The sequence below is a fragment of the Lissotriton helveticus genome, chromosome 3_2, assembly GCF_964261635.1.
Source record: "Lissotriton helveticus chromosome 3_2, aLisHel1.1, whole genome shotgun sequence".
Classification (NCBI taxonomy): domain Eukaryota; kingdom Metazoa; phylum Chordata; class Amphibia; order Caudata; family Salamandridae; genus Lissotriton; species Lissotriton helveticus.
Window position 1 is genome coordinate 2,477,954 of NC_136062.1, and position 27,148 is coordinate 2,505,101.

Here is a 27,148-nt window from a genome sequence, read left to right on the forward strand (position 1 = left end):
GTACGCATTAACGGCCACATAAATACCTTACCACCGGAAGTTAGGAGAATCCGTAAATGGGCAGAGGTTGATTTGATAACCTTGACCAAGGGGTTCTCGTCAATGGATCAATCTTTGAGTCCGGGTCGTAGTCTGGACCAGGAATACGCTGATCTAACGCGGAGCCTGACTCAGGCTATTGACCAGATAGCACCCATAAGAACACAGCTAATAAAAGGACCTGGTAAAGGGGCTCCATGGTTTACGCCATCATTGAGGGACCATAAAAGGAAGCTTAGAGCGCTGGAAAGAGGATGGAGGAAAACCAAACAGGACACAGCTAGGAACCTCTACCGAAACTCCCTTAATCTATATAAAAAATCTATTGCTCTAGCTAAAGCTGAATACTATGAGTCCCGCCTAAGTAAGGCAGTTAACGTCCAGAAAGAGACTTTTAAGATCTTGTCGGAGCTGAGTAAAAAACCCGAAAGCTCTCAGTCTCCCATAAATTGTAATGCCTTCCAGGGATACTTCTTGGAGAAAGTGAGAACTATTATCCAGGAAATAAAGAGTGGCTTGGCAAATGGGATGGATATGCCTACAGCCTCTCATAAACCGGTTGACTGCACTATCGCACTGTTTCCAGAGATTGATACACTGAGTCTGGAGCAGTTGATGGGCAGAATCAAATCCGGATCGCCAGCAGACCCGTGTCCACCTAGGGTCTTTCAGATAGCTTGCCCCTTATTGGAGGAATGCATCATCTCTCTCCTTAACAGATCCTTGGAAACAGGGTATATACCAGCTGAACTTAAGGAAGCACGTGTAAGACCCCTATTAAAGAAACCAGGCGCAGATCCCGCAGTGTTGAAGAACTACAGGCCTATTTCTCAGTTGCCATTTCTTTCAAAAATACTGGAACAGCATGTATTTAAATCCCTGTCCAAGTACCTGGAGTCTTACCATCTGCTTCATGAACGACAGGCATGGTTTCGAGCTCACCACAGCACCGAGTTGGTGATGCTCTCGGTGCTGGATGAATTGAGAGGCATGGCTGACAGTAAGAAACCGAGCGCCCTGATTTTGTTAGATCTTTCAGCGGCGTTCGATACCGTCAGCCATGCCCTGCTCCTGGAGAGATTGAGTGACTTCGGGATTAAAGGCCTGGCCTTCAGATGGTTGTAATCCTTCCTTTTGGGAAGGACCCAAAGGATACAACTTGGGGACGAAATCTCCGAGGTGGGGATTCTAGAATGTGGGGTGCCTCAGGGCTCTGCCCTGTCCCCACTTCTATTTAATCTCTACCTGCAACCTCTGATTGCTTCCTTGGCGTGCATGGGCTGTACAGTATTTAATTATGCGGACGACACGCAGCTGTTGCTGAGTGTCGATAACACAAGCACCGCACAACTCCAAGCCCAGAACATCTTGAGGTATACTGTACAATGGATGACGGAAAATCTCTTGAAAATCAACCCAGATAAGACTGAGGTTTTGGTGATTCCATCTGCCACCTCACCATGGTGTGACCTATATTGGCCGGCGGAGTTAGGCCCGGCTCCAAAACCTAGCTTGAATGTAAAAAGCCTGGGGATCAAACTGGACTGTGATCTATCAATGGCCAGTCAGATCTCTTCTGTGGTAGGAAGCTGCACTAATATCATCAGACAGCTACGGAAGCTAGCCCCCGTCCTCTCCCAATCCATGATGCGCTCAATTGTAGCAGCTACTGTCATCTCGAGGATTGATTATGGGAATGCCCTCTATCTCGGCCTGCCGAAAACCCTGACAAACAGACTACAGGTCGTCATGAACGATGCAGCACGTCTCATCTTCAGGCTCCCAAGACGAACTAAAGCATCTCCCCTGTTACAGAGCTTACACTGGTTCCCTATCAAAGAGCGAGTGGAATTTAAAAATCTGTGCACAGCTCACAAGGCAATCTACGGTCTGGCACCCGCCTACATTAAAGATCGCTTGGTGGTGTACAGTCCAATGAGAACTCTTAGATCCTCAGATTCTCAGCTATTGGTCTGTCCCCGGTACAAACTTGTAACCAAGGGAGGAAGAGCCTTCTCCGTGTTAGTTCCTCAGTTATGGAACACACTACCTGAGACGCTGCGCAGGGAAGGGAATCTCCTACGGTTCAGAAAGGTGCTAAAAACACTGCTGTTTAGAAGAACTATGAGTGCTACATAGGCTAGTGGATGCCTTCTATTCTGTGACTGCCAAGCTATTGTTCTTACCATCGATTTCCGAGCGCCTAGAGACCTGCAGGTGATTGGGCGCGATATAAATCAAAAATAACAATAACATCAGACACCAACTTGTGTACACTTCCGGACCTGTGGATACTCTGCCAGGAAGAAGGACTACTGTGCTGCTGAAAGAACTGCCACTCTGCTGGACTGCTGCTGTGAAGAATTATTGCCTGCTGACCTGTTGCCCTCTTGCCTATGCTGCCCTCTTGCCTATGTGAGAAGGACTGAATCTGCCTCTGCTGAACCCAAGACCCCAAAGTGACTCCAAGGGTTACTAGGCTGGCCTCCTAACTAGAGCCTCAGGGACAGAAGCCTCCAACAACCTTGAGCCCAGCACCTGGACTCTGCCACCTTTACATGTACCCTGACAAGTGGTGTCACCCCATCCTGGACCCTTAGAAGTTGACCTACGGTGCTTTGCCAGCCTCTGTGGAACCAGCGGACCGGATACATCCACCCTGCTGCATGTCCCAATCCTGAGCAGAACCAACGCATCACCACTGCTGCATGGATCAAACCCGTCACAAAGTCCTGCATCACTTTGCAGCCCGCCGGAACCGCCGCTGTATGGTACATCGTCAGTGCAGACCCTCACATCCCTCATCGACGGCAGCTTCAATTACTTTAACGGACTCTGCATTGCAGCCTTTCGTCCTGACTGCAAAACGCATTCTCGATGCCGAACTTCGCATTGCAAGCCCTCGTGGACAGGATCCTTGACAATGATGCCGGACCTTGCACCGCAACCTTGCCACCAGCCTTAAATTGTGACTTTATCCCGGTTTGGCAGGATCAGATAACCACAATTGGTGCTTTTATTGGTGCTATTGTGATTGAAATCTTCAAAATTGCATATTTACAGTTCTACTGGTTGATTTTTTGTTATCATAGCCTTGTTTTATTTATTAAAAATTACTCTACTTTTCTAACTTGGTGTGGGATGCTTTTTGTGTGGTGTTTTCCACATTATTACTGTTTGAAGTGTTGCATAAATGCTTTACCCTTTGCCTCTGAATTAAGCCAGACTGCTCTGTATCAAGCTACCAGACGGTTGAGCACAGGTTAATTTGGTGACTTTTTTGTGGTTCACTCTGGCAAGGATTCTGTCTGTTACCACAACTAACAATCAACAATCCAGTTTCTCACAGTTACACTTACGTTTGATATTACTATTGCTTGTGAAGGCGACAAGTTTAAATCACTGCCTAACCAAGTATATGGTAGGGAGATTATATGTCCCTTAAACTCTTATAATAGCAGCTAGCACCCACAGTACAGGCAAGATAAATAACTAGTAATTAATGTTAATATAAAAAGTAAATGTTATGAAAAAGTACACTTTGAACTGGCTTTGTCAGTGAAGAGAAAGCAAATAGCTTTGGACAGATGTACAAAATACACACAGGCCGTCTGGAGTCACTCAAAGTAAAGGGAGCCATTAAGTAACGTGGCCTGACCCGCTGGCACATGCTTTAGTATGTTGTGTATGGAAGCAAAATTTAAATGACAATGTAACAAACCAAAGGACGAAGCCCACTGACAAAATTGCTCTCTATGGCCCAGATGTATCAAGCTAAAATCCGCTCGCAAAGGGGCAGATTCTCAGAATCTGCCCCTTTGCGACCGGTATTTTTGCATTTGGGATGCATCATCCCAAATGCAAAAATCGCAACTTAAGAAATCGCAAAATTGCGATTACTTAAATTGCTATTGCATTTAAGGAATCTCAAATTGAGATTCCTTAAATGCAATGCATTAAAGTTAAGAAAAATTAGCGTTTTCGCTAATAGGGGGCGCAAATTACCATGAAGTTGAACTTCATGGTAATTTGCAAAAACTAAAGTGCATTTTTCAAAGTTCCATTTTACACACAAACATGCCCTTAGGGCATGTGTGTGTGCAAGATGTACCCATATGCAGATTTCAGTGGTGCAACAGGGTGTCCTTTTGACACCCTGGCACCCTTGAAATTGCAATCTCAATTTGCGATTCTCTAATTGAGAATCACAAATTGAGATTGTCTTCCCATTCATTCCTATGGGCCCTAGGCCCATAGGAATGAATGGGGGAGGTATTCCTTAATTGTGACTCGCAATTTGCGAGTCCCAATTAAGGAATTTTAAGAAATCGCTATTTTTTAAGCGAGATCTTCATGCATAGCATTTTACTGTTCCTTATTAGCGAATCCTTATTTTTCGCTAATAAGGAATCGCAAAATGGGTGCTTGATGCTTCTGGGGGTATGTATGTATAAACCTTTTGGAGAAAAAAACAATAGTTTGCTGAGACATTTAAAGCTGCCTCGAAGACCAAACATAAAAAAGCTCTTTGAAGAACAATGAAAATAGGTGGGTATGCAAATGAATTTCTTTAAAAAATAGTCTTGTTTTTTTCAGCTTCAATTAAGTAACATCCCTCATTTCCCTTGTCCAGATATTTAATAACACCTTTTAAAAAAAATTCTACCTTCATAATGAAATCTGCTCCTATCGGTCCCGGGATCTTAATAGTTTCTCGTTCTGAGCTTTTCAGAAATTCCAGGGTGGTGTTTTCGATAACATAGACTCCAGAAGTGCTGAAGCTGTGCTCTCCTTTTTCACCCTGCAAGGTTTTCGATTCAATAACTAAAATGAAAAAAACAAAAGGGCAATTAGGCAAAGAATAGGTGGCATTCAAAGAATGACCCTGACATTTGTCAAGGAGAGAAAGCGGATGCCTCCTTGAGATTGAGATGCATAACTTCTTCTGTTCTCCACAGACAACAGTTATTTTCCTATTGATGGTCGAATTATGCTTACAATCCCATAGGCCAATTTGACATTTTTAAGAGTGTGGATAAAAATGTCCTGTGTTTTATATGCTCTATCTGCGATGATCATTCATTATTTAGAGTTCATGGGAACTAAACATATTGAATGGCACAGACGTCAGCCTCCTGGTTCCTGTAAAATGCTATTGCATTGTGGACTCTCATACAAACAAGCACTGGCAATACCAAACGGTCTGGTGCTGGCTCCCAGCCATTTCACTTTTCCGATGCTTGTTTCGTTGTGTCCTGGTTTTTTATAGCTTTATTTTTGAGGAGCTGCCAGATCGTTGCTAATATAGAAAATAAACAATGGCCAAAAGCAAAAAAATATATTAGCCTCACAATGCACACTTTGCCATAGTAGTTCTTGGTAGTGAAGGTAACTACTTTGGGTGAATGTGCTCCTTGTGAAAGAGCAGAAGACCAGCACTCACTGACTCACAGTGAAGCCAGCCACAGGCTGAAGTGGGCCGTAGTTAAATGTGAATGACATACCAACAACAGATCAATGAATGAAGAGGGATGGCTGATAGCTCCTACAACTAATCACATCACATCATTTAGTAACATCAGCAGGTCCTGGTTAACACCAGACCTAACACACATGAGGACTCTCAGAGGTGCAGTGGAAAGGCAAAGAAAACAGAATGGGATGAAGAGGAAATGGTGCTAGGGAGGAAGTGGAGTGTAGAAGAAGGGAAGGGCAGTGGGTGGCAAGGGAGACAATGTGCAGGAACGACAGGAAGAGGAACAGTTTTCAGGCAAACTAGGAGAGAAGAAGGGGACAATATGGATACTAACCAGGAACAGGAATTTATGTGGACCAGGGAAGGGTATAGCAGGGACAGACGGGGAGCGGAATGAAGGGGTCCAGGCCAAGGAGAGAAGACAACAGTAATGGTGGGAAAGGAAACAGTTTGAGAAAGCATGAAAAACAATGAACAAAATGAAAGGCAATGTAATAGAAAAGCAGAGTAGGAGGCACGAAACAGGACACAGCCCTTCTATACGAGTTTACATATAACCTACATTGTGGATTTCAGCCTCTTGAGTTGCAACAGTATGGCGTGGCTTGAGTCTCAACTACTAAACTTCAATCCGATAGACTTGAATATAAAGATACTATGATACAACCGAGTTACAAGCTAGAAGAAGACAGAATACTATGCTGAGGAATGTAAGCCCCAAAAATTATTAGTTATGGGCACTATCACTTTATGGTGGCTATTTAAAATGAGAAGACATCTTACTATCGCCAGAACAGATTGCCCTTTCTTGGCTATGACTTTCTCTTGGAAATAGTGTTAGATGTACTCATCACATCATCTTATTTCCATTCTGTGAATTATTCACTGACCTTGTGTGCTAAATATTATTGGTCTGATACAATACTATTTCATCTTCTTTATTTATAATGCTCCTTGACTATTTACTAAAACGTGCCGTCCAGCTAAAATGATACATTGGTGTTTTGTCCCTTACTGGAAGAAGTTGAGCAGGACGTGTCTGAAGAAACGTCTCAAATATGTAAACTGAATTTGATGCTCAACGTTCAACTGGCAATATTGGGACATATGCAGGAAACTTTCGAAGAAAGCAAAACGACTGCAGCAAAGGCAGCTGGAGTGATCATGTCAGAATTGTTATTACTGAACTGCTAGTATGGGGATGGGTTCAATGGCGTGATTTATGAGGAACATAATATGCATGTACAGATGTAAATAAACCTTTACACAAAAGAATTTACAGCTGTTCCATTGATCTATCTCTTGTGCACGCCATAGCCAAATGTATATGCCACATTGATGCCGCAGTGTTTAACAGCCTGATCCCTTGAGATTGGCATAGTTCCCTATGATGGAAGTGGCTATAGTGAAATTCATTCAATAAGTATCATTATTTTGCAGTGGATTTGTAGCCAGTGTTTGATGTGGTCCACTGGGAATTACTGAGGAGCTTTACATCGATAGCCTGGTCCGGGAAAATGATTTAAAAGGAAAATCTTTTCAACCATATTCTGAATAACAACATTCTAAATGTTAGTTTGGGCTGTATTTGACTGACTTTCCAAATAGTCAATCAATTTCGCCTAAAAAAGCCCACTCATATTCCATGTCTACTTTACGATACTACCTTGTAATAAAGAATAAGAGACCAATTAGCCCCCTGCAAAAGATAAAGGACCTCCAAAATTACTGTAATTCAACTATGTTAATTATTAAAAGGGACGAACCGGCGGCTGATGTAATATTGATCTCAAAAGCCCCGCTGAAGTTATCAAACAAACACTGTAGAATGCCTGTTGTGGTTGATTGTTAGATATGCAGTACAAAGTGAATTGCTTTTTTCTCTATATTAATTTCTGCACGAAGAACCTGAAAAAATATTTAGCGGATGTTCGATGGAAATCTTGAACACATCGGATCAATTTTCTAATTGATGAGAAGCAATGGGTCACACTTATCTATCAACATCTTCAATTCGTTTTGATTATCGGGTGGTTTTTCATCGGACTCAATATTGTTTGCATTTAGGGTAAAAGTTACCCGCCGGACAATAAATTGGGCACTAATACCCAGTGGCGTCACTAGAAAAGTGCGGGGTGGGGGTGCGGACCGCACCAGGTGACACCATCACATGGGGTGATACCATGAGTGAGCTGGTAGTTGTGAGGAGGCTGGCCCGTGTCATATTGTGGCTTCCCCGCCCCAAAGCCTCTGCCTGTTGAGATAAGCAGCGCTCACTCGCCAGGCCGGGGGCACTGACGTGCAGCAGTACCATGCATGCATTCATTCAGGGACAAAGCGGCATTCCCCGGAGACGGAGCAATGTAACTTTTCTGTCCCTTGCTATAATTGTTACTACCACTAAAAAAACTACAACACAGTCCGAGCAGAGCCAGAAAAGAATCAGAAGAGACCTGAGGCTCCGAAATAATTTCACCAGAATAGAAATAAAACATACACAGAACAAAGCCAAAAGAAAAGAACCAGACGTAGACATAATACAGCGGGAAAACAGCACACATCTAACCAAAAAAACAGAGAACAGGCATATAATTGAACTCTCGAGTTGACTCAGAATATAACAATCATTTAAATAAAGGGGGTCCAGAATAGAACGAAAGGAGAGCAAAGACCACACAGCCAGAATACAATTAAAACATGCTGTAAAAAGATTAGATCTGGAACATTACAAAGCAGAGTGCAGCTAGTTTATATCTATAGCAGACTACAAGTTAGAGAAGGTGAACCGATCCAGAACAAAGCTTGCGTAGAACTATGAATAACTAAAGCACTAGAAATAGACCAGAACATAACCCGAATATATACATGTTTGAACTCGAACAGTTTCAAAATCCAACTGGACTATTACTATAACAAATAAAATATACTCAGAAAATACCCAGCCCAGAAGATGAACATGACCACAATTGAAATAGCCTAAAACCAGTCCAGATTCAGATTCAGTCCAGATTCAGAACTTGCACATAAGAGAACTGAAGAGAACCAGAATGAAGGTAGAAGAAAATGTGGAAAGATTAATAGAAGCAGAATATGGATTTGACCAATAACACAACAAGACTAGAATTAGAACAAATTAACCCAACTGTAGCATAAAAGAAAAAGAATTACAACAAAGAAAGAAAATCACAAAGGAACTACAACAGAACACTGACTAGAGCAGAAAAATACAGCCAAAATAAAACTAGAACAGACCAGTAATGAAATCAAAGAAAACTTAGAGTAGAACTAAATTAAATTCAGACCACAGGCACAATGAGTTATACAATAATGCACAAAAAGCATTGAACTCAAACAGAACCAGAGCACAGACAGAGAGAATTAACTAGAACATTACATGAAGAAAAGCGGACTACAACCAGAATAGATCAAGACAGCAGCAGGAATGGTACCAAACTTAATTGCTAGTTGATCAAGAACACAGTAGGATCAACTTCGGATGACTGCCACATCAAAGTAGAGCAGAACTAGAACACAGTTTCATTGAACCTACAGCATTGTTAGAGCAGATCAAGAACACAGCAAAATATTGTTAAAGGCCGTCTTGAAAATAGCATAACCAGTTGGGGCAAATAAGAGGCGGGGACTGGGGGTGACAAGGGATGGGGCAATGTGGGAGTTAGCACTGAAACCATTCTGTATGGTCCCATTATTTGGCACTGGCGGACTCGGAGGAGGTCCATCATGGATTCATGGGGTAAGTCGTGAGGGGGTGACACCATGAGTTACCCGCACTGGGTGACACCAACACTAGTGAAGCCACTGCTAATAACTCGAGACAATAGAGTTCCCTGAAGGAAAATCAAGTGTTGTTGCTTAAAATAACCCTTTTTCCTTTCCTTCTGCTTAAAGTTTCAAGCAGTGAGATTAGATTTAGAATACTCATTTTAGAATATTATAGCCTAGTCACACAATTTTAGATTCATATAGTCCCTGAGAAACTTTTAAGCACACAATATATTGTCTCCTATATATTTGAAATGCCTAAACATTGGCATGCTTGCCTGGGCCGGGCTGTCTTCAAACAAAGAAAGTTTTCTATAGCTACTTTAAAATCCCTTTTGAGGGATATGCAGTAGCCACAGTGAGTTGGCATTTTGATTGAGAACTAAGTCAGTATTTCCTTTCCTAAGCTTGCCAAGTGATTGGATGTTTTCCTCATTTAAAGGAGAAATGCAACTGTCCTTGTTAAATTTAAGAGTGTCAATTTGGGGTGGCAGATTAAGGGTCTGATGCCTGCAATTAATACCTGCAAAAAAATGTGCGTTTGCTAGTAAATATAAAGCATGATGTACTGCATCATTTATGAGATTACACACTATTTTTGTCGTCTGGCGCGCAGGTTCTCCGTTCATTGCTTAAAAAAATATAAATTAGTTAACCTTTCTTGCAGTAAGCTTGATTGCCTCCTTTTTAAAACAGATGCAGAAAATGCCAAGTGAATTGTTTCTTTTGTGGTTTACGATTTGGAGATTTTTGATTTTTAAGTGAAATGTTATTGATTGTGCTGATTTTCTTTAAACAATTGTGCTGCGAAGTAAATAAAATGTTACCATTACAATATGTATGCAGAGATGCATTTTATGAATTTATATTGGTGTAAATTTGTTCCGAGATGGCATATTGATCATAAATAATGAAGAATAAACGTATCACCTTATCTGGCAGGAGAGGTGAAAGTAAAGCCAGACATCAGACATAGACGTAACCATTTACGACATTTCAATGTCTGGTTGAAGAAGTTCGAGTTCATGTGTTCAATTATCTCACACCCACCACCTGTACAAATATTAGCTTCTGTCTTCCTGTTTCTTTAGCGACACGATTGTTTTCAGAGGAGGTTCAGCCATGTTGTCACTGCTACTTTGTTAACAAATCAGATGTCAGTGGAACTATAGGAATTAATGTGTGCCCAGCAATCAGCATTACTAGTGTATCTCATAACAGACCTACTGAAGCGTGTCTTTAAGGTATCATACTAACAGCTGTCACAATGAATAGTGGTGTAAGATGAGAAACAAAGAAAAAGAATAACATTTTGTATCCATTCCTTCATACTGAACTATGTAAGTTCGGCAAGCTAACTTTAGCACAATACAGTGCTAATTCAAGTAGACATACTACGTACAGCAGCGAGTTGCACCACATTACTAGACCCAAAAACGAAGGGCCTTTTCTACAAGAAAGTGACTCAGCGCTGCACCCTAAGCCATGGCTGCATCACACGGGGACAGTTTCAAAGCACAGGGATGCCTCAAGTTTACAATGATATGTTGCATCCCTGTGCTTTCCCCTGCACTGGTGCATAATCAGCTTGCGCTGCGCCAAAGCAGGCACCCTTGCACCATGGTGCAAATGTGTCTGGGTTTTAGGGGAACTTGTTTTTGTGCAGGAAAGGACCCCTTCCTGGGGAGGCGTAGCATTCTGATGCATTCCCAGGTTTACAAAACGTTGTAAACCTGGGAATGCGACAGAAACCATAGGTGTTGCGTGGGAACACCCACCCCGGCAGCGCAAGGGGCTTGTAAATATGTCCCAAAGTGACTATCCCAGAAACAAGTAATAATGCACAGTGTAATGAGCTACATTAAGTATACAGCAAGAACCTTAAACAGAGATAAACACGTTTTCAGTGGTGTTGTTAAATTGGATTTTGGTTTCAAATATGCTGGTATTTTATGTCCCAATTTACTTACTGTAAGGCATTTTGTCGCTACACATTATACTTCGCTCCCAACTACTTCAACATATACTTGTACTTTTTTTAAATAAAATACCTGACTCAAAATAGGGCTGTGTTTATCAAGGATTTTGGCATAAACAAAGAGCACGAGAACACCTGATAAATCAAGGTGTCAGAGATTATCTTTCTAGCACTGGTCTGCATCTTGGCCCAAGAGGAGTGTAAAAAGGGAAGGTCTGTGTTCCAGAATGGAATGCTTAAAAGGCCCACCAGCAAATACACCAGGAGACTCACTGGGCCCTGTGTTGGGAACTCACAAACACATCAATCTGCTACGCATAATCAGCTCCCCTCCAGAAACCCATCACAGCATGAACGATCAGCAGGGAATGCAATGTGCTGGCTCCGGACTAGAGCTTTCACAATTGAGTGGAAACTTTATAAGAATGTTCTTTTTACTTTATTAATCATATCCTTGTGGACAAGCTCACAGGCACTACCCGGTCGCTCTTATCACCTCCCAAGTTCATGCTTCTTCATCCCTTTGAAGAGAGACGTTCTGAAGAGTCAAGAGCATTGTGTATGTATGTTCATCCCAATAAAAAGCAGAAACTTCACAGAAATGTCCCACTGTCCCTTAATAAAGCTATTACATTACAGAACCAATATTTATACGCTGATTTACTGAGCTAACTCTACTTAGAGTTTACATATTACTAGAACACTGTTTTCAATCAGAGAAGAGGAACCCAGAAAAAGGAACAGCAGATGAATACAGTGGGTTAGTCAATATAAACATATTCAGCACTAAACAGATTCCGCTTTTGAGCATGAATGTAGCGTTTTGATGCATTCCTAGATCTATCAGTAATGGTAAATCTGAGAATTCTTGAAGATGGCGCATCCCCCTGGGGAAGCGTCCCTAGTTGCGCTGCTTGGTTTCCATTAGGGAAGTGGGTTCATCCAATTTGTATTCTTGATCAAAATCAGTATAATTTCACTTGGTTAATTTTTCAATCATTCCTTTTTTTGGTTTTCCACATTCACGAAATTGCAACATTTCATAGATCAATTCACAAATTCTATCCTCAAATTTACCGATCTCAAGGCATTTCAGGCTGGATAGCGCTTCTTCAGGGGATGTTAATGCATTTCAGACTCGATAGCCGTATTTCAGGGGATGTTAATTCCTCAAGATAATATAGAAGAAGTGAAGTGAAACGAACGACCGGATTACAAAAGAATGTGCCCCTCACTGAGTGGTACATGCGGTGGTGGTCAAGGCTAATATGTCTTATACATGCTGCTTTTCCAGCGTGTTGACCAGTAGTATGGTCATAGTGGGTGGGTGTTAATAAATCATGTCAATGAAAATTGCTGACCTTTGATCGAATTTGCATCATTGATTGGTGTTGGTTGAAAATGGGGGTTAGAAGAAGGAGACAGAACCGAAAAGAAAACCAAAAAGAATCATACTATTAATATGTGCAAATGATCTACATGATGAGGAACATACTCCGTATTCTCTCATGCTCGGTTCAACATCAAATGTCATGAGAATGGTTGTACTCGCCATAGTGGTACTAGAACACGCAAGTAACAATTGTAACACTGAATAGCAGCATACTCTGTATACATGCGAATGTTCATTTCATATAAGAGCGGTGTCATTCGTAGTAGGAAAATGCTGTGGTTATAGATGAAAATATACCGCTTAATGCAGTCAAGTCTGCCACCTTTGAACCCAACAAAAGGCAGGCGAGGATGGACAAATCATAAAATCAAGCGTGAACATAAAAAAAGGACTACTCACAAATAGTAATTAAGGCCATCTTACAATGGCAAAAAATTCTCAATAAAGTAAATTCAAGTGTTTCAAAACGTGAGAAAACAGTGTGACAACAACAGTTTATATAATGTATTGAAGAAAAAGATCACATGTAGCTATGGATTTTGGAGTCTGCGTTCCATTGGTCAACAAGTAGTTTTGGTTTCACAACCGCCAATGAACAAACGGGCAGAAAGTAGCCCAAAAAATTATGATGTTCATGGTACAATGCAATCTAAAAGTAGTACAATGATGACCATACCGCAAAAACTCATCTGGGGAGGTAACAATGTAAGGTGATAAGCAACAGTATAGCAAATGATACTGAGCTCAAGAAATATCAGAAACTCAACAAAGTTTGTCAGCAAATGGTAACCTGTACCGTTTCAAACGTTAGCATGTAAAGGAAACAATGTTCTGGGTTTATAAAAAAGCAACTGTTCTCATTGCAGTCGTTTAATCTATTCTGCATTGACCCATTACTATTATAAAATCTGGGAATGCACCAAAATCCATGGGGGGCTGCATGAGAACATCCACGTTCCACCCATGGAACACCTCTCTGAGTAATACAATGCAGCGATTTGCACTGCGCTACTCTAGACTTATCAAGCCATGCAGGGCCACACAAGCTGGGCCTAGCATGGCTTGATAAATCTGACTTTCTTGTCACACTTGTGCCTCCTTGCGTGGTACAAGGGCAATGGAACAATGATAAATACACCCCTTGCCTATTTTGCACTGGAAATTCACTTGAAAGTGAGTGCATAGCGCTGCTTTGCATTAGTGAGCGCCAAGGGGGTGTTCCATGGGTGGTGCATGTGCATTTCCAAGCAACCACCAATGTTTTTTTTTCTTCTGTCCTCATATTATCTCTTACAAACAATCATCCTCCTGATTGCCACAGACGCATGTGCTTGTATCAGGAGTCTATTCTCAGCAGATGTTTGCACCGAGTAATGTGGACAGAGCAAGGGTTTACGGAAGGTGGCGCACAGCTTGAAGTAACACTAAAAGTATGAGTAAGGGTTCTAGTTATGCGAGGTGCAAAGGGACGAGGGGATAAGCCCTATAACCCCCCAGAAGAGTACTAACAGAAGTCAGTACCTAAAAGTCAAACAAACAGGGCGCCCATGCACACTCTAATGGTAAAGATAAACATCGTAGTAGTGGCTAACAGTTTCTATGGAGACAAAGGTTAGTGCCAGAGCATATATAACAAGTATGTAACACGAGTAGTCCAGCGCAGATGTGATGTCTTTTATTGTTCAGACACGAGAAGGACCAGCCGACACGTGTTTCGTCGTATATAGCACATTCAGCCTACGACTCTTCAGGGCTGTAACGAACTGATTGCCACAGACGCATGTGCTTGTATCAGGAGTCTATTCTCAGCAGATGTTTGCACCGAGTAACCCCGGCGCCTCACACCACGAACTGACCAAGAGGTTTAATTATAGGACTTTATGCTATTCTGTTAATGTCCAATAAATTCCACATTAAACCACGTCCAGCCTTCCTTTTATTCAGATTCAGTTTATGATCCAAGTCCCTATAATATCTAACAGAATTCCACCACTCACTCAACTTTGGAGCTGTGGCCTGACACTACCTCTCACATATCTCTCTTCTTGGCAAGAGGACTAAATAGAATATAAACTCTTTTTGGGGCATGGAAAGACCCTTCCAACTGAATCCAGACTGTACACCAAACACAATTAAGGTGGAACTTACCTTTACCTCTGAATCCACGATGTCAGATATTGTCTTACCAACTTTCCTCCAAATTGCCTCCAGTGCTGGACAGTTGTCAAACACATGAATGTCATCTGCAACTCGGGCTCCGCATCTTTTACACTTAGCCTCTCCAGCGCCTGTTATCTTGGCCAGTTTCGCCGGTGACCAGTAAATTCTTTGCAGGCTAAAAAGGCGATTCCTTCTTAATACAGGGGACTTGATTACAGCGTGAAGCATGCTTAAGAATACTTGCCCTAATTCCTCCAGTTCTTCAGTCGGCGAATTTCCTTCACTGACCAGATGTGGGGGCCTCATATTCTCTTCTGCTGCTGCAAACAGGTACCCATACCACAGAGTTACCTCCTTCTTCCTTGGTCTCGGATCCTGTAGGTCCCTCTCCACAGGATTTTCTCCTTGGGTTGACCACTGTTGCCCCTAACCTAAGCTGTTACATGATAGTAGTTAAACCTGGAAAGTTGGCCATTGGTTAAGTCTCTCCATACATCCCAAGATTGGCACATACCCCTCTCCACCATCTCCCCCCACAGTGTTATTCAACAGTTTTTCAGTGTATCGTCAGAAGGTCCAACAGACACTCTGGAGTTCCTGGAGAATCCCATACTGGTGCATATTCACTATAGTAAGAAATACCTACCAGAGATCGACAATGGTCCCACATTTTCACTGCAGCCTTCAGAATTTTCAGCCTAATTTTCTTAAAGCCCCAGGCTGCCACTTCCTAGCTTTCTTCTTAGCTTCTTCTATGAGAGCCATAAAGGGAGTGATTCTACCTTGTATTCTAGCGTTTTCTTATCAAATCCTAATGGAATGTTATCAAATAAATAGAAGAACTTGAGTAAAATAGACATCTTAACCAAGTTACCCCACCCATACAAGGTGAGAGGGAGATTGTGCCACTTCTTTAGAATCTTTTCTGCCTCCTTAAAAACTTTCTCTAAATTCACCTTGGGCATTTCCTCTGGGTCCTGTAAAATTGGTATCCCCAGGTATTTCAGTTCCTTTGAGAATCTTATGTCACCATTGCCCTGGTTCCATGCCTTCACCACTGTTTTACTATCATTTATCTCATAACCTAACAGCCTCCCAAATGCGCTCACCTATGCCATCAAATTCAGAAGAGCTTGGCTTATATCTGCAGGGAAAAAAATCAGGTCATCCGCATATAGGGCAATCTTCCTAGTTAAAGCTCCTATGCTGAAAGGAATGATTTTGTTGTTCTGTCTTATGGTTTGTGCCAGGGGTTCAATATAGAGGTCAAAGAGGATGGGTGACAGAGGTCAGCCTTGTCTAGTGCATCTTCCTATCTTCACCCCAGCTGTAAGGGACCCTTTACCCAAAATGTGAGCTTGAGGAGCCATGTATATCTTGCCCAAGAGATTCCTGAATGTCTTGCCTATCCCAAAATCCTTTAATGTCCCTCTCAGGTGTTTCCAGTTTGCGCATTCAAAAGCCTTGGCGGTGTCGAGGGTTACAATTGCAAGTTGGGATCTCTGGGTAGAGGCAAAATCTATTGATCCTATCAAGGTGTGCGTGAGTTCCCTCATCTGTCTTCCTGGAAGGAAACCTCTCTGATCTTCATTAATCAAGACCCCGGCTATCTTACTTAAGCAAGATGCCAATATGCTGGTAAACCTCATTCCAGGACTCAGGCATAGGGGAATCTCCATTCAACACATCATTTAATAGTTCAAGCCAAACTAGTATTAGTACCTCAGAGAGTCTTATAAAAATGTTGTTGTAATCGCACACGGACCCGCTGTCTTCCCATTTTTAAGTTTTTTACTGCTGTGAGGATTTCATTCCCCGTTATTTTCTGTTTTAAATACTTCTAGTCTCACCACTCAGTTGTGGCAATTGTTTCCCTAGGAGCCAATGATCTAACTCAGCCTCATCCACCTCTAGGTCATCTGAATATAAATACTAGAAGAATTTTTTTAAAAGCCTGCGCTAACCCTTCCGCATCCTCCACCACTCTATCATCTTCATCTACCTCTATTGCCCTTAAATGGACCTGTCCATTCTGGCTTTCATGGCCAACAATTCCCCACATTTCTCCCCCTGCTCATATTTCCTCAACTTACTTGCTTCCCATTGCTGTTGTAGATTCTCCCCCAGTTTCACTCTATAATGGCTTTCTAGATCTTCAACGTTTTCCTCTAAACTCTTCTTTATATACCCATGAACATGTCCTAACTTTAAGTTAGCTTCATCTGCAGCCAAGTTCTCTTCTAACAAAGAGATTTGCTTTCTTTCCTCTCATGACCAGGCCACCAAGGAGCTTTTGATTCAAACCCCTATTAACTAAAAAAAGTAGACAGGGTTTTGTGTCAAAAAATGACACCCATTTCAAATAGGTGCTATGAAGGAGAAATGCTTTTATTTCTCCTTTCTTTTCCAACTTTGTATGTTTGCTACACTGGACATCACACGTACAAAGTGGAAAAAGGTTTAAAGTTAGTCTAAGCATAGTATTTTGTCAATTCTTGGTACCATGTTTGTGCACATTGATCCATAAGCTGTTGAAAGCAAACCTTATTAAACCCCTGTCCAAGCCATATAACTAAGTTGTAATAATAAAATACATACATTAAGCCAAGCAAGTGTCCCAGTACTGTTGCAGGGTTTCTGTACTCACACAGAACTGTGCACAGAGGAGTGGAACCTCGGCAAATTAGGATGTCCCAAAACTTACCTTAGCAACCAACTCACCCCTTACCGAGCTAGCTACAGTGTCTCATTGGACATTTCAAACACCCAATGTTTAGACAAACCAGAACATGAACTTACAGTACCTCAGGGTACGTGGGACTCATGAACACTCTTTCGTTATATTATCATTACAAACCAGAACATGGAGTAAAGAAGACACATGTGCATTTGAAATGTTTATTTACTAATGCCGTCTTCTCAGGCGCAGTATCTTTGATAATACAAGTATACTTATTATCAGTAGCAAAATTATCAGCATAGTTACTAAGACATAAAAAGCGAATGGTGACAGCATGTTAACATGCTGTAATGAATAAGAGTTAACAACACTTATATCTCACCCTCCCTGACACATATATTATATTATTAGCTAAGAAGGTCTCTTTGGGTTGTTTTAGGGCGGGCCCATACCTTAGTGTCCTAGCATGAAGGAATCACATCAGCATACACCAGCTCTCTCTGCATGTGCACCGCATCAAGTGTGTTAACAATTCTCGTGCAAAGCAATATCAATCCCGCCTCAAGCCCAAGTTGGCAAAGGCTGCACTTGTGTTATGACTATGAAGGCGTGGAGATCAGACCTCATAACAATTCCATATCGTGTTGCTCCTGAAACTTCAGCACTCTCCGTGCAGACATGGTTTATTAAACAAAACTGATATCAGAGCAATAACATATTATTCTCACATACACCACGGCAAACCACTAGGTTGAAAGCTAAGTCAACAATTAAGGGTCGTGTGCAGAAGTTGCAAGAAAGGAAAAATGGCGTTTAAATCTCAAATGTACCTATGCTAACTTAACACGATATAAGGATATATAGGAGCTATACAACACCCCCCCATGATCCGAGAACGGACTAAATAAGGTAACAGAAGTGCCATCACATGAGAGCAGAATCCATTTATAAACGAGCATGAATAAAAATTCAATTATAAAAACTAATGCTAAAAAATAGCCAATATAATGTGGCTCAAGCCAATAGGCAAGCAAAAATAAAATGTCTTGACCAAAAGTCAATAAAATCAAGGAAATGCTATCAATCAGCATGTCAATTTGAGGCAGTGTCTATGATAAGACTGTATATGAAAAGTAAGCTGCAACAGCCTCCAGGAGGAAGTCACTGTCCTCATCCGAAAACAGTTCAGCCATCCAATTTAAAAGATGAAAGGAACATACGTGATCCTCCAGCACCGGATCCTCTATAACCATCAGAGGACAGCTCGGTGGGTTCTCAAGAAAACTTAGTTCCAAGAAATTTTGCGCTGCCGACAACACATCCCAGGGACCCATTAGTCCATGTGCCACCGCCAAGGCCATAATCCTTTCGTCAGAACAAACCAACTCGTGAGCAATGATAGGACTCATCAGTTGATCAAAATCGACGTCAGAAGATACTGGTCCGCAGAGACACAAATCAATGGCCCAAAGGAAATCACAGGTCAGGCAGCGAAATACAGGCTGGACACAGGTGAAATAGGAGAACCGAAAAGATAATCCAAACGCCGTGCTTAGAGTCGCTAACGGCAGTGTGCCATAATAATCAAGCATGCGGTTGCGAAACCGCGTCAGCAGCAGCTGTGCGTGGTCTTGCACAGGAAGGGCATCCATATTTAAAAAGGCAGAAAACCACCAATGCGCCAGCCGCTAATGCAAGTAAAAATGGGAACCCTCCAAATAAGGACGAAAAAATAGAATGGAAGAAGGCAGGGATGACTCCAAAAATCTTCTCAAAGGAAGTCACGAGACCACCGCTCACAACTTTAAAAAAATGTGCTAGGCCCGTTGTGGAGGATGCGTTAAAGATAGAACGGACCATGGCTCCGAAATGCAAAGGCAAATCAGTGTTTAATAGAGCCTGAACCTCCGTACGGGTGTTAGCAATGTGAAGCACGAAAGTTTCACGGGCCGAGCTCAAGGCCACCTCTTTCTGGGACAATAGAGCTCTTATTCTAGCCATGCCGCTGAATTCTGCTCCCAAGGTCGGTATCTGTGGCCAAATGGAAGACTCCCTATGTTCACGTGTGGGAGGATAAAGAACATTTCTGCAGCAAATAACTCGCTCACTAACCGTTACTATGAAAGCTATACCTTTAATTAAACCACAACAGTTTTCATTATTGAGCATTAAATAACTACCATTCTCTAACAATTTAAACGTGGGGATGATAGCAGGAACTGGCGTGCCCTGTAAAACGCAAGCCATATTCGGTCTGTCCTTGTTACATGAACCGTGTAACTGTATGTGTCTACACATTAAAGAATGATCTGGCGTCTCAGTACACTCATCCCCTGTTAGATAAACTTCTTGTTCATCCTTGAAACATCTGTATGTGTATGGGAGTGACCAGACCTCATGAAGAAAACCGCTACCTAAGGGTTCAAAACGACCTATTGGCACATATTTCATACAATTTGAAAACTTATATAAAGCAAAAGGCAGCGTTATTAAACCGTGGATAAGCCACGTAGCAGCAGTGGCTTCTGCCACAGAAAAAGGTAAAGATTCCAACCTTTCAATATGTAGCATAGAAAAGGAAGCATCACGCATTGAAAGCAAGCGTTGTTTGTCTGTCAAATTAAACGGTGCAAATAAAGAGGAAACGTTCATGTATCCCCAGGGAACTTTACCCATTTTCAGAGTCTGAAGTGTCCATGCAAACTGCATGATTGACCGTAATTGATTTTGACCATGGTATAATACAGACACTTCATCATGCACAATATCAACAACAGACGACACAATATTATCTAATGTGTAAATTCTAGAGGAAAGCACGTTAATGCTATTGTCAACAACTGCAAGCACTTTCTCAAGATTCGCCTGATCAATAGCCCTAAGGCGTGAAGCAGCCTCAATCTGTGAGAGTTTCCAAATTTCATTGTAAACCCCATATAACCATCTTTTCGACCTGCCACTAGCTGGGCCTTTAATGAAATCATTCAAATCCACGTCTGCATTCAGTTTGGAAAGGTGATACTTAACCGCAGGTAAAGTTGAATGTTTCAGCCAAGCTTGACACAACTTGCCCACAGAGTAAGAGGTGACAGTATGACTTAAATCAAAACGGGGATCAGATCTAACAGTCTTAAAACCGTCAGTTATATTTAAAAATCTTTTTTGGCAAGAATCAGCACTACGGTGCCAAAGCAGCCAACCCTTGGGATTCATACTGGAAATGTTAAAGGAGGAATTCAGAAGCAGAGCCTGTATTTCTCTAATGGACAATTTAGTAAAATTACTCCAATTCTCATATTCCTCCAACTCCGGGAAAGACGGGGTATTCAACCTTTTAGATGTAGCCAATCCAAAGCATGTGGTCTGGGAAATGGTTTCATTTAAAAACCACATATGATTTGGGATGAGACATGCACGGTGCAAAGCCTCAGCGCCTCGTACCTGCCAGGCCCTTGAGCCCCAAACTGATTTAAGGTCTATGGTATCCTTCCATAACTCATACCCCCCAGTAACTAATTGATCTAGGAAGGCCTTCGAATACAACAATTTTGTATTTGTAAGTCGAACCTTGGACAGTGGCTGTTTGTTAAATTTAAAATAAAATGACTCGGGATTGGACTGATTAAAGTCAGTGAAATAAGTATACTTTTTAAGAAACGTTTCTGAACTCCCTTGTGTAGGTGCTGGGCAATGTTCCCACTGAGTAAAATTAACTGCATCCCTTCGGGAAGATGTCTTGTGTAAGAAGTGATTGCCATAATGTTGGTAACAGAACAATTCACCATAATTAGCAGATTCTAAATATAAATCCTCAGCATCAAAAGCAGCATAGTATTTCAAATCAGAAAACAAACTTTCCACAGCATTAACATCCCAATCATCAGAACGAATGTTTTGTTTCACCACATCCCCCATATTAACTCTCAGTACATTAGGAACATTAACGACTTCCGTTGGACCATGAATCTGAAAACGAACTGCATCCCACGCGATTCCATCCAGAACAGGCCATGCTGTGATGTTAACCAAAGTCAAGTCTCTTTTTAATCTGTGTGTAGAATGTGAAGAGGAAAGTGGGGCCAATGTTCCATTTAAATGAGTAATGCAAGTTCTCTCCTCGACATAGTGTCCATTCATAATCCGAAAAAAATAAAACACAAAACCAATTGACATAAAAAGGTATACTGAAAAAAGGACCAGCCAAATGTATATCCAAGGAGGTATCAAAAAATGTTTTTTAAACAAACAGGCTAGCATATACTGCAATTTTAGAGGGTTTTTTCGAGGCAAGGGAAGCAGAGTCAAATGAAAATCTGGATTCCGTGGCTAAACGAGCTTGCAGGTCAGGCATGGACAAATCAGTGGGGTATGTATAGTCTGTCTCATCAAGGTTAGTTCCTGGTAAATTATTCAATAATGGACTGGAAACAGCAGGTAATTCGATGGCCACCTCAGGTTCATTATTAGAAGCAGTGGGCATAATTGAATTTCTCACAATGGAAGGACAGGAAACAGCCGGTGTCATGCTAAGAAGAATCGGCCACTCTGTGTATCTTGACATTGTCAATAGAAATAAACCTGTTTTCCTTACGACCTGGAAGTGGTGGTAGAATGACTGTTCTTGTGCCCTTCACTCCAAGCACTGGGACTGGAGCTCGATAGGAGGGACCAAACTCTTTCTTGTTGTCGATCTTCTCTCGAACCAGTTCGCCAACTTGGGGTAGCCAGCCAACTACCGGGATCTGCAACGCATCATCCGATGTGGAGGGCAAATGTTCCTTTGCAAGAGTGTCTCTGGTCTTTTGTAGATTCTGTAAAACATTGCAATGTTCATCTGCGTCAAAGGAAGTGGCGCGAACCACTGAGTCTAGACCGTCAAGGTCAGGGACGTACATCTTGATGCCAAAGAGCATTTCGTATGGGGTCCGCCCACCCAGAGACCTTCTAGGGAGATTATTAAGAGCACGCTGCACGCCATAGAGGTGAGCCAGCCAGTTTCTGCCAGTGCCTATAACTCGGGCTGTCAAAGATTGCTTTAAATCACGGTTCATTCGTTCAACTACACTATTACCCTCGGGTCTGTAGGGTGACGAAAACTTGACTTGGACCCCCATCGAAGTCATGGCATCCTTATACGCCTTAGAGGCGAAAGCCGGACCCTGATCCGAATGGAAGGTACCACAGGCAAAAATCCCTATAAAGATACGCAAATCTCTAATGACAGTCCGTGAATCAGCGCTGCGATGTGGCCATACCCACACAAAGCGTGTGCATGAGTCAACTGCTACTAAGATGTATTTATACGCAGTATCAGATGAAAATGGACCGCAGTGATCTAAATAAACACAGCCTAGCGGTTTATTAGAAATGTACAACTGAGTCTGAGGCGGACGCGTAGCAGTTGAAGGTTTAATCTGCTGGCATATGTCACAAAGAAGGACATAATCACGCGTCTGTTTGTACAGTCCCCGCCACCAGAAACGTAATTGTAATTGAGTTACAGTGGCCGAGACGCCCGCATGCGCAGACGCCACACCTTCATGAGCCGCTGTAATCAAGTCTGCTCTGCGATCCGAGTTGGGAATCAGCCGTTCCCCAACATCAGGAATTGTCACAAAAGGAACCTTTTCGGGACTTAAGTGGTATTTATACTTCGAAGGGAATCCAGCAGGATGTTTACTTCCCTTCTCAGAGGCAGCAATAGCTGCCAAGATGTCGCTGTCAATCTTGGTTTTAGACCTAGTAACTGCTGCAACTAAGTATGTAGATACTGCTGATTTCGCCGCTTCATCAGCAAGCGAGTTGCCAACAGCGTGTACTCCCACGCGCTGATGACCGAGAGTATGAATCACATAAACGAGTGGCAACATAGCCTTAAGCTCTGCCACTCGAACCCAGATCATTTTATGTTTTATTGTGCTACCCTTGGAATCATGAAAATCATTTTGAATCCAAAAGAACAAGTTTTCATTGTAAGACTGGACACAGTAGTAAGAATCACTTACAATTAGAGTAGTAACACTTGGATCTGCGTACTCCAAAGCTAGTAAGAGAGCACGAAGCTCTGCCAATTGTGCGGTGCAATCGCCCAGGGGCAACGTATGTACCTCCCTGGAAATGAACTCATCATTCAACATAGCACCGACCACAATGGCGCATGCGGAAACGTAGGCATGTTTAGAGCCATGCGCAACCTGCGCCGACCCATCAGTGTAAATGATGCAATGGAAGTCCTCCAAAGGTCGCATCGCCAGAGGAGCAGGATGAACGAATTCATACTGCAAGTACTCCTGCGACCGTAATGAAGCGTCAAAAATAAACATGACATCCGAGGATGACAATGACGCAGCCCACTGAATCCACCGAGGGTGCAAAGCCTTTGAATTTGGTACACTGGCTTTCGTGACTGCCTCCAAATGAGGACAGGGTGTTACCACTAGCATGCGTTTCCCCTGTGACAGAGCTCGTTCCTTTAGAATAGCCATCTGTACAGCAGTTAAAACCTTTTCTACGGTGGGAAACCGCATCTCAGCCGAGGTGTACAAGTGTGACTTGTAAGCAATAGGTACTGTGTCACCTTCATTAAAAGTGAGGTAGGTGAAACCCACCGTCCCAGGAATTATTCTTATTACCAGGTTGGTGTGGTTATCACGAGTCAGTAAATATTTAGAAGCGAGCAGATCAGCCTGCAAGGATTGCAAAATGGCTGAATGCTCAGGCAGCCAGCATGATTTTGAGAAAGTTGGTTGTATCAAAGCATACAAAGGCTTGATACGCTGGGCATATTCCGGAATGTAAGTTCTGCCGAAATTCAAAAAGCCCAGTAAAGACTGTAATTTTTTCAGTGTTGTTGGAGCGCGTAATTGTGCGCACTTCTCTAAGAAGTGAGGAGCCAAACCTCTACCTTCATTGTTGAGCTCATAGCCCAAAAACAACACTGTGTGTTCAGCAATGTGCGATTTTGCAAAGTTGAATTTGTAACCCATGTCTGCGAAGTTGCAAACAAGAGAATTTACACGACACAGATGCTCCCAAATATCGTCGTCTGTGAGATATATGTCATCCACATACGAAAAAGCATCAGGGTCGAGTGCCTCCAGAATAGAGACAATTCGAGCGGTAAATACACCAGGACTATTCTTGTAGCCCATTGGAAGACGCCGGAATTGCTTTTGGACTCCAGCGCTTGTAAAACTGGTCCATTGGGAACTAAAGCTGTCCAATCTGTGGGCATAAAAACCATTGGATATGTCAAGCGTTGTCTTGAAACGCTTACGCACGAGACTATCCACTAGGGCAGAGCCGTGGGTATTCTGTACAGCACAGTTACGGCAATGCGAGTTTAAATGCCGGTAATCCAAAACCAAACGATATGATCCGTCAGGTTTATTCACAGTAAAAAGGGGATTATTCATCGGTGACACACACGTTTCAATAACTCCCTGATATTCCAATTGTTCAAGGATTTCCGCGACGGAAGATTTTGCTTCACGCCGAATGGGATATTGAGGTTGAGGCTGCGGCTGAGACCGCAACGGAATTTCGTGGCAAGGCGACAATTTATCCCAACCACATTGGTTACGGTACAGAGCCGGCGCGAGAGCCCGAGCCCACTCTTCTGCAAAATGCTGCGCATGCTCTTTCGAGACAGTGTTCGCGAAACTGGGTAGGATTACCTCCTCCCCTCGCGGCGCCGCGAGCACAAAAGGTGGGGGCCAGTCAGCCTCCGAAAGTAAAATATCATATGTAGAAGACAGATTCTCCCAAAATACACCTTTAACGGTACGCTGTATGTCACCTTCAATTAACAGGACAATTTCATATAGTCTTTCAGGGGGAGCAAGTCTCGTATCCGCTGTTTCTATCACAACGTAGACATCAGTCGCTGTCACCCTCAGTAGTGGACGCAGCGCCTCTCTGACTATGGTTATCTCCGCCGCGCTGTCCAGCAAGGTCAGAGCCCACGTCAGATTCCGAAGCCGCGTTCTCACTATCTGTGGCATATCGATGCGCTGTTAAGGCTGCGACTTTCTTTTTCGCAAACTGCGGACGCCTAGGCGTAGAATCCTCCTGCTTCACTGCGCCGTCCGTCTGGCGGGACTGGCCACGCCCTTGTTGGCCACCACGTCCACGTCCACCCCCTCTTCCTCCACCGGTCTTCTGGGCCGATGTGTCCTGAAAGGAACGAGGAGAGCGTTGATCAGAACCCTGAAAACGATCAGGCGATTTAATCATCGCGCGGTCGCGCAAATCATAAACTTTTTCGGGTGGCGCAGGAGCTTGTATTGCAGGAAAAGGACCCTGAGTCTGCATTGTCTGCTTCCCCTGTGTCTGTTTTTTAGGCCAATTCGATTTCTTGGACTTGGGCTGGGCATCTGTCACTGCAGATTGTCCCTGAGGTTGTTTTTTATCCTTCACTGGAAAATATTTCAGACCTCTACTTGTGCGGCCAATTGTTTTATAAGCGGCCACCACAATCTTTGCTAACTGGCGGGGTTTGTCGGCATCGGGCAGAGCAGCCAGAGCATTCGACACCTGAAAGTTAACTGCATCTCCTTTAACATTGGAGAGAATGAGATCACTTACAATCTCAAAAGAACCACACAGGCGCATACCCAATTCAACCGCTGCCTCTGGACCGTGATCATTCTGAACACGTCTAACAATTTCAGGCAGGGCAGTCATAGACGGGGTGCCGAAGCACCTTGTATAAACTGCCGCAAATGTTTTTCCCCAGCTGTCACAGTCAGCAAGTTCAGGAGTAATATCCTTCGGTAGAGTAATCGTCAACATTCTATGTTTATCAGCAGGAGTAGAATTCGGAAAAACCGCCTCCAGTTGATCAAACTTCTCCGCTAGCCAGAATGGGAAGTCATCGTTGTCAACAGGACGCGCACCAAAAACCGAATTTACCATCACTGGATTGAGACGCATTCCGCCTCGTTCCATGGGAGCGGCCGCACCCCCCTGGGGACCACCAGGAAGATGTCGACCGATGTATTGCACTAAAGCACGAATCACGGAAATGGAAACTACATGTAGCCTGCGAATTTCTGCCAGCGTACAAGCCCCGTGATTCGGGTGCGGGGTAAAGCCACCCAACGCAGGCCAATTAGTACCTGGAATTGAGAGTGGACCTAACCTCGCACGGGACAAAGAGTGGGGGAGGGCGCCATCAAACCAAACTCGATGCTGCCAATGATCAATAGGTATTTCCAATGCCCTGTATGGCGTATATTCAGCCGGGACATCCGAGGCGGTGTAGGAGTGGTACAAACCAGAATTAGCGTCCACAGCCGGAAACGTAACCCAAGAGTAAAACAACTCGTAAGGAAACGCCGGATCTGCACTTACCACGAAAATCACAGCCATCCCATCTACTGGGACCTGGTACGTCTGAAGATGGTTGCGTACCGCTACGCGACTATGCTGCGCAATAGCCACCGCTGCCGCCATTACAGAATTGGAAACAAGAAAACACAAAGAATACTTTGTAGCACAACTGGGTAGTAATTCAAAGAAACCGTTTAAGTAAGAATCAAGCTTGAATAAAGACCTATTTGAAAAAATAGGTAGGTTTCACCAACACCCCGTTTTCCGGAAACGGACGTGAAGGGGTTAAGGCATGAACGATAAACT

General features: G+C 42.9%; 1 protein-coding gene across 1 annotated transcript in view; it reads right to left on the reverse strand.

Moving 5' to 3' along the window:
* ADAMTSL3 (ADAMTS like 3) overlaps positions 1-27,148 on the reverse strand; it is a 2,298,702-nt gene that overhangs the window by 840,992 nt on the left and 1,430,562 nt on the right. The window contains exon 9 of the mRNA XM_078684728.1: positions 4,706-4,863. Coding sequence (XP_078540854.1) covers positions 4,706-4,863 — 158 coding nt within the window. The remainder of the gene's footprint in view (positions 1-4,705; positions 4,864-27,148) is intronic.